This window comes from Condylura cristata, unplaced genomic scaffold, assembly GCF_000260355.1.
Source record: "Condylura cristata isolate star-nosed mole 26May11 unplaced genomic scaffold, ConCri1.0 scaffold00006, whole genome shotgun sequence".
Classification (NCBI taxonomy): Eukaryota; Metazoa; Chordata; class Mammalia; order Eulipotyphla; family Talpidae; genus Condylura; species Condylura cristata.
In genome coordinates this window covers 39,140,222-39,153,932 of record NW_004567107.1, presented here as the reverse complement: position 1 = coordinate 39,153,932, position 13,711 = coordinate 39,140,222, and the positions used below count along the sequence as shown (strand labels likewise).

The 13,711-nt window shown below is 41.9% G+C and overlaps 1 protein-coding gene across 1 annotated transcript in view; it reads left to right on the top strand.

The window, feature by feature from the left end:
• Positions 1–13,711, top strand: part of PGM5 (phosphoglucomutase 5) — a 153,643-nt gene that overhangs the window by 105,168 nt on the left and 34,764 nt on the right. Inside the window, exons 8-9 of the mRNA XM_004677619.2 lie at positions 720–855; positions 4,408–4,591. Coding sequence (XP_004677676.1) covers positions 720–855; positions 4,408–4,591 — 320 coding nt within the window. The remainder of the gene's footprint in view (positions 1–719; positions 856–4,407; positions 4,592–13,711) is intronic.

The following is a 13,711-nucleotide window of genomic DNA, read 5'->3' as shown; positions in this document are numbered from 1 at the left end:
ATCAAAAATTGAGTGATTTACAGTAGAATTTATTCTCTAATAATTTTGAAGTCCATACGTCCAAAATGAAGGCATTGGCCTGCTTCCTCTAATGGCTCTAGGGGAGAATGAGTTCTTCCTTTTTTCATTTACTGGAGACTCCACATATTTCTTGGCTGTAGCAATGTAACTTCAGTTTCTATCTTCATATAATACCTTTCTATATAGCCCTCTCAATGCCTTCTCCTCTTATAAAAACACTTTTCACTGAATTTAGGGCCTACCTGGATAATTCAGGTTGATTATCACAAGATTTTTAACTACATTTGCAAAGATTGTTTCCCCAAAACAGGTCACGTTCACATGTTCTGAGCGAACATAGTTGGGGGCGGGGGCTACTGTCCAAACCACTACACCCCACCCTAAGGAAAGCAGTCTTTGCTGCTGTTGTATCGTTCTCTGTGATACATCACTAGGTTTATTTTCTTCATAACGCTTGTCTAGATTTGACACATCTTGTTCTTTTGTCTACCTCCATATTGTTGGCATTGCAAGTATTTTATGATTTTTATATTTTATAGATTGACTACAATGAACACATCTATTGAACCGTTCTTATATAACACTTAATTGCTAATTGGTCTTTATAGTTCATTTAGCTTTAATAGAACCCCTCCTCCCCAAACCCCAATCCTTCCCCAAGGAGCAAGTCCTCATCAGAGAACTTCTTTTTCCGCTAGGCTCTGATCACCTCCGAGAGAAAGATGGCCTCTGGGCTGTCTTGGTCTGGCTCTCTGTCATTGCTGCCCGGAAGCAGGGTGTGGAAGAAATTGTCCGGGATCACTGGGCCAAATTTGGCCGCCACTACTATTGCAGGTAAGCAGGGTAAGGGTCTCTTTTGAATGCAGAGCAACTACTCTTAGAGAAAGTTTCTAAAGGTGGTGACTAAAACCTGAAAAAGGAGACATCTTCACAAATATCTAAGGGACACAGAGGCTGGAGCCAGAGAAGCCCTGGTTAAGTGGTTGGGTGTGGAATCAAAAGCTCAGTGTCTGTAAAGTGGCAGCCATCCCAAGAGGGAATCTGGACTGCAGAGCCTATGTCCTTTGGTTCCCATGACAACCAAGCAGTCAAACCAGGGACTTTCCTTGTTGTTTTCCACCTATGATTATCAAGGAAGGGCATGGAGACAGAAGCTGTGGGTGCTTCTGTCAGCACCAGCTGGGGTGCTTTGTAATCCTCAATCTGACCTCTCCACCGTTTATCTGAACAATAGCCAGGATGTGGTAGATGGCACTCATTGAAAGAGTTACGTGGTTATGGAACCATGAAGCAATATATGGAATTGCTAGAGGAGATTTGCTAGAGGAGATACAGGAGAGGGAAGTCTGCCCTGTGGAAGAGGAAGGGCAAGTCTGTGGTAAGAGCTTAGGGCTGGAGGTCTCTATTGCTTGCCCTTATTGACCTAAGTGAGTGCATAATTGGGGAAGCTGTGTGGTTGCCTCCCCAGTACCTACTATCAAATCGTGGTTTGGTGGGGAGCAGTGGTAGGAAAAGATTTTGACTGTGGAGAGCTTGGGGTGGAAAGGGGAATCTTTGGATAGCCTCAGAGGCTGTCTGTGATTTAAAACAGAGATTGTTGCTTATGAATAGTTAAGTACTTTGGATATTTGGTTGTGTTTCAAGAACTTGAAGGACAGAAAGTTTTAGACTTCCCTTTTAAGGTGATTGTTTTTTCTCTTATGAGGCCATTTACTGAGTTTACTTAGATAAACATCAGTGAATAAGGAAGCCTGTCATAGTATTCATTAAAATCAAAGAGACACCGGTGCTAGGGAAAATGTAACTAGTGCTTTCTTATTTCTGTTTAGTGAAAAAGTCTACAGATGGGGTAGTCAGAAAACCACCTCCAGTTATTCACTGAATCATAAATTAAGGACTTTCAAGGCAGGTGGGAACTTGTGTTAATTGCTGCCATTACTAACAAGTGCCCCCAATCCTAAATTTTGTTGGCTTTTTTGGCGTAGCAAGGGCTAACTGGGGCAGCAGCTCTTTCTATTGCATGTAGCTGTTCCAGTATGTCCAGCCTGACAGAATAAATCATGATTGCCAACTTCTGGCTTAGTGAGATTGTTTTGAGTCAGAGATGTATTCCTCATCATTTATGGAATGATTATGTGACTTTCTGCCAATGTTTTGAAGACATGGTGTTATGATAAGTGTATTTATGAGATAGCTCTTTTTTTTTTGTGGCCTAGAACTTACATGATAATTACTTTTTTAATAACAAATACCATATTAGAGAATAACAGGCGATGAAGATTTAAATTCTTGTTAGACACTGAATTATGTTTCAGATTTCTGTCCAAAACAGATCATGCAGATAAAGAAAAAGGGATGCGAGAATAGGTAAAAGGAAAGATAAACATTCCTTCAGCCTCCAGCTAATGCCGCTTGAAAATATTTTTGAAATAAAGTGATTTCTAGCCTGGCAATTTTCTTATTGGGGAGGAGAAAATAAAATAATTTTGGTTCACCTAATATTGTATCTTAGGTTGTCTGAGAACCCAGACATACTCCTTAAAGTGGAAATCTTCTCCTGAAATGTGTTGGCAGTGGTGATCAGAAGGGATTATTTGAGTTGGTGAGGGGGAGGGGTGTTAGGACTGACCTGTGCATAAAGATGAACCTTTGGGCTGCTGCTGATGACTAAGTCATAGACTTAACATGATCTGTTACACTAATGGGTTTTCTCAATGGAAAATCTCTTCCAGTGCCCCTCTCTCCTGCCATCTCATCCTACTGCTCCTTTTTTGCTTTATTAGGTCTTTAGCTTCCTCCAGCCCACCTCACCCAGAGAATTATCTTTAAAGAGAATCTAGGCTCCAGAATTCATACCCTGCGGAGAAAGCATGCTTTGACAGTTCCCTGTTGTTTTGCCTCTGGGACTGTGGAGGGGGCACCTTGTGGAAGGTGGAGCTAATAAAGAACAGCACATCCCCATTGCTAGATGTAGTATTGTTCCTTGTTCTACTTTTCTAACATTATTTCCTCCCCAAACCCCCAATATCTTAATGTTTACTAGAAGCCTTAAAAGAGTGGGTGGAGAAAAGTTGTGACAACTCTTCAGCTCTCCTTTCAGTTCACTGTGAAAACATATACCCTTTTCCTATACTACAGGGAGCCCACATGTGAGAACCCACCAGTCACTTGGATACAGCTGCCCCTCCTAGGGCTTTTTTCTTAAACAGACTCTCTTGGGTATGCCAGCAGGCCTTGGTCAAGACTACCCCACACAGGGAAAGACCCTATTGGTTTTTTTGTGGTAGTGACTAAGAATAGTTTAAGCTCTAGTGGCTGGCACTCAGCCACGTAGTTGGAATGCATTCTCCTATTTAAGCCCTGAAACAATAAATAACATAGGTGTTATTTTTAGTCTCCTCCCAGCCCCCATCACCTCCCAGTCTCATTGTTACATTTGATGATTTTGGCCAGAAAGACTATTTTCAGTTGTACAATTATGGTATTTCTTCCAAGTTTCCAAGTGAGCTGTGTTAGAAGAGAACTGAGTTCCCTTTCTCCTCTCATTGCCTCCCTTGATCTTCTCTCTCTCTCCCTTTACCTCTCTCCCCTCCTCTCCCTTCCTACTCCTTCCCCCTTAATTCCACTCTGTACAAAACACTACTTATCAGGAACTCCAGGAAGGCAGTGAACAAAACAGCTAAGCTCTCTGCCCTTCTGGAGCTTACATTCTCATCAGCAGAGACAGATAAGAAATAGATAAACACATATAAACAAGGTTAATAGAGAGTGGTCACTGCCAAACAGAAATATAAAGAGTGGCGTATTTGAGAGAGGGAGACAGAAGGGAAACCACCTGAGACAGATGGCTGAGATGATTGCTTTCTGGAGGTGACACTGAATTTGAAAACTGAAGGGAGAGAATGCACCAGCCACTTGAGTAGCCAAGAGAAGAGCATACCAGGCAAAGGGAACAGAGGGAGCAAAGGCAAAGGCTGGGAGGCAGGAGAGGGAAAGTGTTTCAGGAGTGGAGTGTGGAGGAGGTCAGTGTGATTGGGACAGAGTGATCAAGGGTAAAAGCAGGACAGAGTCAAGTCTAGGACAGGGTCAGATCTCAGTGTTGTGTAGACTGTCCTTAAAGTCTGGAGACTCATTCATAACATGCTGAGTTACAAGAGAAATTTGAAGAAAAGTACTAACAAGATTTGATTTTTACAAGATCACTCCAGCTGCTATGTGGAGAATGACTTGTAAGGGACAGGTGGAAGAGGGGAGGCCAATTGGGAGTGTTTCTCTGCAATTATTCTGTGGAAACAAAAGCAATGACTAGATGACCTTGAGAGGTCCACCCAGTTACTGTTTCTCTGGTTTGTTTGTGCTCATCCTGTGTCTTGCCCTCCTCACCAGGTTTGACTATGAGGGACTAGAGCCCAAGACAACATATTACATCATGAGGGACCTGGAAGCCCTGGTGACTGACAAGTCCTTCATCGGCCAGCAGTTTGCTGTGGGGAGCCAGGTCTACAGTGTGGCCAAGACAGACAGCTTTGAATACGTGGACCCTGTGGATGGCTCTGTGACCAAGAAACAGGTATTTGCTAGGAACTCACCAAAACAGGCTATCAAGCAGAGTTGGGAACCAAAGTGTCTTGGAGTCAGAGAGTGGTTAGCAGTGATCTGCTCTGATCCATTCATTATGCAGAGGACCGTCCTGCAGCCAATGAGTCCTCCATGAAAGGTTGCATACTTGGTTGGTGGCACACAGTAGGTTAGTAAGCACTGGGCCTCACCTCTCTGTCTAGTACTTTTCACACTTGGTATTTTCTGGGCCACTTCTGTAAATAGATATAGACCCAATATTGTTTTCCAAAATATTTTTATGCTGTAGGCTCTTTATGTGGTGCCATTACTGGTGACAGATTCAGGAAGGGCCCAAAAGCAAAAGCCCCTTCTTCTTGGGACCTCCCAGGTGCAGGGTTGTTTCACCTTTTATTACTTTATGTCATTGAGTCATAAGAAGCTAATCCTGGTGGGTTTTCTGGTAAGGAAAAAAGCAGTTGGAAAATTCAACCCACACAGCTCCAAAGGCAGATTTATGGCCACTTCACTGTCACCATAACTAAGTGACACCCCCAACTTCTGTCATGGTCTCCTTTTGGGGAACTGTGTAAGAGAACTGGAAAGCTTTCACAGGCATTTTTATTCTTGGTTTTGTTTGTTGGCTATGGCAAATTTGACCCTTCTCAGAATATTTTTTTAACATTCATAGTTTAAATGAGATACCCTGAGTAATGCCAAGAAAAGCTCCTTTTTAAAATCCCCAAGTTGTTATTTTCTTATACATTCTTCATTGAAAACAGACAGCAAAATAAATCAGAAGCTGTAAGTTTTGGGAGACTATATATAAGAGTAGTTACTGCTGTTTTTATTTTGAAATATGTATTCCTTGTTCTAGGGTACCCTGACTTGCCGGGGTCCCAACCCCACTGTCCTCCTGTCTCTCTCAGTAGGCTTCCTTTGGTCTGCTTCATTAATTCTAGAATGCCTTCTTTGGTTGGACAAACTGGCTGGTCTTACCTTTGAAAGGTATACAGTAGTGGAGAAAATTGTGGTAAAGAAGTTTAAAGATCCATAATTGAATCTTACCCCTGAGTCTTACCACTTTCTAGTCATGTGATTTGGGGGGAAAGCTGCTTGATTTCTTTGAATTATGATTTCTTCCACATCTGTAAAATATTTATCTCACATAAGTGTTTTAGAAATGGGTAAGAAATAAAATACAGACAAACTAACTAGCCTTCACACAGGAAGTGTACACTGCATGTTTTACTTCACTTAAAGATGCCTCTTGCAGAGTGGATTGAATTCTCTCCTAAGTAACACCATTGAGTGCCTGAAGATGTGACATCAGGGACTCCATGCATGGCACTGTTACAGGGCAGGGAGGGGGCATCCCTGAACCCCCAAATCTGCCTACTCTAAATAGGTTCTGCCATCAGTTGCATCAAGACAAGACAAAGGAGCTTTAATGGAAAGGAACTTATATATATATATAATAGTTTATTTTTACATCATTTGTGCATTTTTCCATCTCAGTTGCAATCCCCTTGGGCTTCCCATCACCAAATCATCCATATGCCATCACCATAGTCAAGTGCATTTCCCTCCTCCCACTGTTTTTGATCCTATTCCCCACTCCACCCCCACAAAATGTCTCTGGCATATAGCTGTTCATCATTATCATCATTTTCTTGCCTGTTCCATTATATTCCTGCTATGAGAGAAACCATCCAGTCAGTATTTTTCCTTTTCTTTCTGGCTTATTTCACTAACCATGATCTTTTCCAGTTCCATCCATATTGCTGCAAAAGATGTGTTGCCTTTTTTTTTTTTTTTGGTTGCTGAGTAATATTCCATTGTGTATGTGTACCACATCTTTTAAATCCAGTCATCCACTTTTGGGCATTTGGGCTGTTTCCATGTCTTTAATGGAAAGGAACTTTAAAACAATGAGTATACAGTACAGAAAAGACAAAGAATATAGTTTCTAAACCAAACAACTCAAGTTACCCATCCCCTTGTGGGTAAAAGTCCACCCAAAAGGGACTGGCCCAAAGCAAGGACTGAAAGCCACCACAAGACTAAAGCACCTCTGGCTGGCACCCATAGAAAAGGGTCAAAAATGGCCAGACAAGTCTGGGAAGAAAAGAGCAAGATCAAAATCAAGATAAACGCTGCCATAGTGAACCTCTCCATGGGTCTCTCACCCACATGTTTCAACCAGTCCAGGGCTAAGAAACAAGAGCCGCTTCTTCACATGTCTCTCTGCTCGATGTGCCTGCCTCAAATCTCCCTCTGGCTCTCTATCCTGCTTCCTTCTTCTTCAGACTCTTTTCCATATTCCTCTCTTCTCTGCTCAGCTCCACCCTCCCTCTGGGTGGGGCACAGAACCTGGAACCTTCACTTTTCCAGGGTCCACCCTGTTAAAGCACCTCAGAACCTTTATGTCTGGATAAAGTGTTTTGAAGTTTTGTGACATATTCCCATTCCCATTTTGCATGAAGCCTTCAGAACAAAAGTCTAAATTCAAGGTTTATAAGAATACAAGAGTTGTAAAATACATGCTTTCTAAATATCTTGGGGAGGTTTTCATTCCTGGGTGAGGGAGGTTTAAAAACCATTTTTTAGGGGATTATCTAGTCAGTGCTAGGTTCTTGACTTTTATCTGCTCATGCAAGGCTTGTCTATTGAGCTCATCTGTTTTGCTGTAAATATACTACTCTATTACTTCTTCATTGCATTTAGCATGTGGATACTTTTTTCTTGGCCTTTCTTTAACCCTTTGCATTAGACTAATTCCTTAGCTGGGTCTCAAGTTCAGACATCTGTTTATTCCAGTTCCCCTTCCATCCAACCTTAAGCACTAGTTTTTATCTGGAATTGGTTTTGTTTTTATCTTATCAGAATCTTTCATGTTGGTTCAAAGGTGGCCATAAATATTCATATGCTATCAGGAACTGCCCTTGAGAGTATTTCTAGCAACAAGAGAAGATTGCTCATTTCCCCAGATGCCAGGACCCAGATGACATCTTCATTAGCTGGTTGGCCAGAGTCACACTGGAGCTTCTCCACAGGTCTGGGTTCACCTCCACTGAGGGCTGCGATCAGTTAATACTCATCAGCATCTTCATTGTTAGCAAGTCACAGGTGTTTCCCTCACCACAGTTGGTCCTATTGGTGCAGAGGAGACATTCCCTGAGGCCGCATGTCAGTACTGGTAGGAGGTCATTAGCTATCAGTATTCAGTTCCAGGGACATTTTGTGCAGCATTGCTGAAAAACAAAACAAACAAACAAACAAAAACTACCACATGGATCTTTTTGCCCATGGTGCAGTTTGTAAATATAAATATATAGTAGTCTTATTGAATAGAATTCACAAACCGTACAATTCACCCAAAGTGCAGAGTGCAGTCGTTTATAGTAGTGTATTTGTAGACTTGTACAGTCATCACCACAATCAGTTTAGACTATATTTATCACCCCCAACAGAAACTTAATCTCTTTAGCTCTCTGTGACCTTTCACCCCTAGCAATCACCCATCTATTTGCTGTTTTTATGGATTTTCCTGTTTTGGACATTTACATAAGTGAGTGGCACAATGTGTAGTCCTTTGTGACTGTGGTCTTTCACTAAGCATAATGCTTTGAGTCTATCCACTTTGTACCACATCTCTTCAGTACTCCCTTCCTTTTTGTTGTTGAATAATAATTTATTAAGTGGATATACCCAATTTATCCACTCAACAGTGAATGGATATTGGGTGATATCCCCTTTTTGTCTATTGTAAGCAATGCTGCTGGGAATTACTCATGCACAAATGTTTGTGAAGACATAAGTTTTCAATTCTCTTGTGTATATTCCTGGGAGAACTGCTGGATCAAAAGGGAACTCTATGCTTCACCATTAAAGAAACCACTCATGGTCTTTGAAGCAATCATACCGCTTCCCATTCCAATTGGTGTATGTGGGGTTCTTATTTCTGTATGCTTCCTCCAACCCTTTGTTATTATGTCATTTTGATAATAGAAATGATATATTTTGAAAATATTATGGGCTATTTTTAAAGTTAAGACTGTATAAGATGAACAAAAGGATACATGGCCTAACAAAACCCAACTGAAATGTAATAATGTGTTATCTCCATTTGCTGTGGGAGCACATGGCCATGGTCTCTGCAGTGTTCTGTGGTGGGGTCAGAAGGACAGTTGGAAGACGGGCTCTGTCACTGTCTTGATTTGTGACTTTGGGCATTCAACTTAACCTTTCTGTACTTGGAGAAGGTGGGTGGGCCTTGTGTCAATAATTGCCATGGAGGGTTATGAAAAAGGTTGGAAGAGAAAGTCTATAAAGCCTTAAACAAAGCATCTGGTACCCATTTGATGTGAGTAAATACCAGGTTCTCACTCCCTTCCCAGAATCCTCAATTTGACTATCAGTTTGAGGAAAGGGTATGGATAATGTTTAAATCTACAGTTTTGAAGTCAGAAAATCTTGTGTTTGAGTCTTGGCAAGTTATCCAATTTCCTTGTGTCTTCTCTCCTTATCTGTGAGATAGGAACAGTAATTATGCTCTCTCATCCTGCTCCTGGAATAACTGAGATAATGCAGTCCTGGACACATAATAGACACTAACAAATGCTTAGCTGAAATAAGTTATGCTAAAAGAGCATCCTTGAGAAAGGAAGATATTGGCATTAAGTAATAAGAAAAGTAGGGGAACAAACATACAATAGTGTGTAACTTTTCAGGATGACATGTGAAGATACAGGAAGGCCTCTTCAGTGTCTGAATTATCTGGGAATTGATTCAAACTCACATTTCTCTCCACATCCCTTCACCCCTAACTCATACACTTTGTTTCAGAAAGGAAAAGTTTTTTTTAAAGCAGCTCCATCTCCATTTTGTCCTTGATTTTAGATTGGAGTCAGGAAACAGGCAGTGGGGAGAAGAAGCCTTTTCACATGTATCTCTGGAGATAAAGAAGAACTGCTTCTTAATTCAAAATGAAATTAAAATCCTGTTCTGGTGATAAGATAGCCCCCCACCTTACCCCTAGTGCACCTTACTGCTGTGGAAGTGTTCTGCAAATTTTTCCTGCCTGTGAAAACCCATGGGGGTCATTCAGGGAGTAAGGAGGGAACCTCTGAAGAACTGAACCCCTGACATGAATTCCCAGGAACCTCACTGTGGCCTGTTGGGCCTCATGGACTTTAGTATGACTGCCTCCCAGTGTCTGTCTGACATTTTTGTGATCTTGGGCACCAAGAGAACAGTTGATGTTTACTTTCCATTAAGCAGGATCTGAGAGAGGCTTTGATCTAGAAATAACAATTTAGGAGCCTCGTTGTGGTGCAAGGGGTTAAGCCTCACTACTATGAATTTATCGGCAGATCCACAAGTCGGATCCCCAGCTCCCTAGCTGACCCACATGATGCAGCAGACATCTCCTGTCTTGTCTGTTGTCCCCCCTCAGCAGTGTATTTCAGTAGATCTGCCTGTTCTGCTCCCCACTCTGTCTCTGGTGAATCCTCTCACATACACACTCCCTCCCCACACCTCTGGCCTACAACTCAGTTCTTGTATGCGTAAATAAATAAATCTTTAAAAAAATAACAATGTTATGTATATAAATAATTCTGTAAAAACAATGCAGTTTAGTGAGGCAAGGTCAATAACTGCAGTTTGCGCAGTCATGCCCTGAGGGCATGCTCCTATTTTATTTTCAAGTAAAATCATCAGAAAGATGAATGATGGTCTCTCAAAACAGGAGTAGAAAAAGTAGGCTAGTAGCTACTATCAGAGTATAAGAGGTATTTGGCCAAATTGTTGACTAATTGAAGAGATTCCCAGTTTATACCTAATCAGGAGATGGGAAAGATGACAGAAGTTTGGGAGACTCCCAAAGGCCTGAAGTGTGGCCCACTTTTTCCTCAAAGCTGACTCCATTGTGCAAATCTTAGGAATTCCCATGGTGCCAGGTATGTTCTCTCTCTCAGCACCCCCACCCCCTTCAGTATCCTGGGGAGCATTATCAACACCCAGACCCTCTCTCGTTATTTTTCTTGCTTCTCCTCTGTGGCCTAATCCTCTCAGAATTATCACCCATTGCCCCATGACTACGAGAGCCTCCCAGCTCCCATAGGAAAATGTTCCACTCCCAGTGTTGTAAATGAAGGATAGTCTGACTAATGGCATCAACACTGCAAGATGATTTGTGGCCCCCAGGATGGGGCCTCAACCCATGGCTATCATCTGTATTATGAAAGTCAGTTTTACAATGAAAGTCTGCACTTTTTTTTTTTTAATTTTTTTTTTAGATTTATTTATTTGTGCATACAGAACTGGGGTACAGGCCAGAGGCTCAGGGGAGGTGAGAGGCTTCACCAGAGACAGAGTAGGGAGCAGAACAGGCAGATCGAGGAAGTACACTGCTGAGGGGAGCAGCGAGAGGTCTGGAGAGGTCTGCCACACCATGTGGTCACCTCTGGGGCAGGCGGGAATCGAACTCATGCGGAAGTGGCTTCAGATTCTCAGTGCAGTGCTTTAACCCGCTGCGCCACCAGGGAGGGCCGAAAGTCTGCACTTTTTAATTGCAATACTTAGAAATAATTAAGAAAGTGAACTGGCAGTCTTGAAACCACATTTTGGTCTGGCAAATGGTGCTTTAGCATAGTGTAGCCACCAAAACCCTGGTCAACAGACATAGAGCAGTTTCCTGAGGCTTTGTCTCTGGTGGCCTCATGCAAAGTCGACTGAATTGTGTTAGCTTGAGAATCTGGGGCCAAGGAGGGGACTCTCATTTCAAAGTAAACTGCTCAAGCTCCAACTTCAACTTTCAGTTTTTATCACATGAAAACCAACTGAGACACTTATCATTGTCTCAGTATGTTACTTACTCGAGTGTGGTTTGTGCACCCCAAAATAAAAATATAAAAATCATTTCAGTCATACTGAGGTTTGATCGTTAGTAGCTGCATATAGTCTTCCTATGTTTGAGTAACAAATGTTTAGGGAGTATGGTCTATATTGCAAGTTGAAAAATCCCTTTTCTGATGCAAGTTATAATGTTAAAAAAAGTTCCCATAGGCCCTCCCTGGTGGCGCAGTGGGTTAAAGCACAGCACTGAGAAGCTAAAGCCACTTCCGCATGAGTTCGATCCCTGCCTGCCCCGGAGGTGACCACATGGCGTGGCAGACCTCTCCTGACCCGCCCGCTGCTCCCCTCAGCAGTGTACTTCGTTGATCTGCCTGTTCTGCTCCCCATTCTGTCTCTGGTGAATCCTCTCGCCACCCCTGAGCCTCTGGCCTGTACCCTAGTTCTGTATGCACAAATAAATAAATCTTTAAAAAAAAAAAAAAGTTCCCATAATAAATATAGATTTGTTTTCTAGGTTAGTACCTAGACAATATGACAAAGATAGTTGAAGTTTGTTTCATTCATGTCTTCCTCCATCCAATGAATTTTTACCAAACAGCAGCTCTATGTGATGAGTTTTCTTGGCATTAAAGATACAATAATATGCAGGTCAGGCTAGTGAGGAAGACAAACTGGCACAATACTTGTAATTATTATAGAATTTATTAAATGATGTGACAGAGAAAGAACTTAGTGGAAAGGGCATTGCACAGGGAACTAATCTAGATCAGGGCTCAGGAAAGTTCCACATGGGGAAGTGATATTTCAGCTGTGTGCTGAAGAACAGGTAAAAACCATCTAGTGAAACCATCTTACAGATGACATGTTTCCTTCAAACACAGGTAAATAAACATTGTTTAGCTTCCCAACTGGAATTTCCCATAGGTGATAGCATTCCCAAAAGAATGTTACAATTTCTGTAATTTTGACTCTCAACTTCAGTTAGTGCTTATTCATTCTGCAACACTGTAGTTGTGGTAAGTAAAGACATGTGAGACATCTTGAAAACCATGGATTTAACTTTTCTTCCTAAAGCTAATTTGTCCTGTAATTTGCCTATTTATCATCCAAGAACCAAACACATAGTAAGGGCTTTATAATACCTCTTTGACTGGTTTGAAATTAAAGAAGACACAGTTAATGATTAATTGGAAACTTGTCACTTCCCTGCTGATGATTAATTGAACGACCTTCTCTGACATCCATTAGTTGTTTTAGGGCTATCTTCTCTAGTGATGGTAGAATACTATTGAGATGTATGGTAAGAATCTAGACATCTATAACAACATCAGTTACTTCCTACCAGTACTGATGTCTTTGTTTAGTCATCATGGCAACCGGGAAAAATAAAAATAAATAAATAAATAAATTTCTCACCAGGAAAAGTAAATATAAAAGGAAAAACATTGAAACTAATGAAGGAAACTATCTAGTTGTGTAGGTAAAGTGTGTGTGAATCCAAAGCATCCCAGAACTGAGTCTGGTATTGAATGAAGACAAACCAGTCGTTGTTTTGACAAAGACATGAGGAAATGGAGCATGTGTGACTGACTGGGTTCCAGTGTTCCAAACTGGTTGAGGAATAACTTCATCCACACTCTTCAAGGAGCCTTCTCATCCCCAATGTGATTTTTGTTAGGTAGGGTTAAAGACACTCTCAAGGAGTCATTTGACCTTGATCTTTTTTTTTTTTTAAAGATTTATTTATTTATTTGTGCATACAGAACTGGGGTACAGGCCAGAGGCTCAGGGGCGGTTAGAGGCTTCCCCAGAGACAGAGTGGGGAACAGAACAGGCAGATCGACAAAGTACACTGCTGAGGCAAGCAGTGGGCGGGTCAGGAGAGGTCTGCCACGCCATGTGGTCACCTCCGGGGCAGGCGAGAATCGAACTCATGCGGAAGTGGCTTTAGATTCTCAGTGCTGTGCTTTAACCTGCTGCACCACCAGGGAGGGCCTTGACCTTGATCTTCTTAGGCAGGTCTTTAAAATTTGTGATTCCTTGGGGGTTGGTTAGAAGAAAGGCTAGATACTCTTCTGAAGAGTTGAGGAGGTGGGTGTGGCTGTGAGTTAGAGTGCTGGACAAAGACACCCAGCCTGGTGGAGGAGGAGAAACTGAAGTCCAGGCCAGCTAAGGAGAAGTGTGCGTTACTTTGATTTTCCACTCAGAGGGGGACACCTGTTTATAACAAGAATTGGACTAAGTACATGCTGCCCTGCTTAGACACATTTAA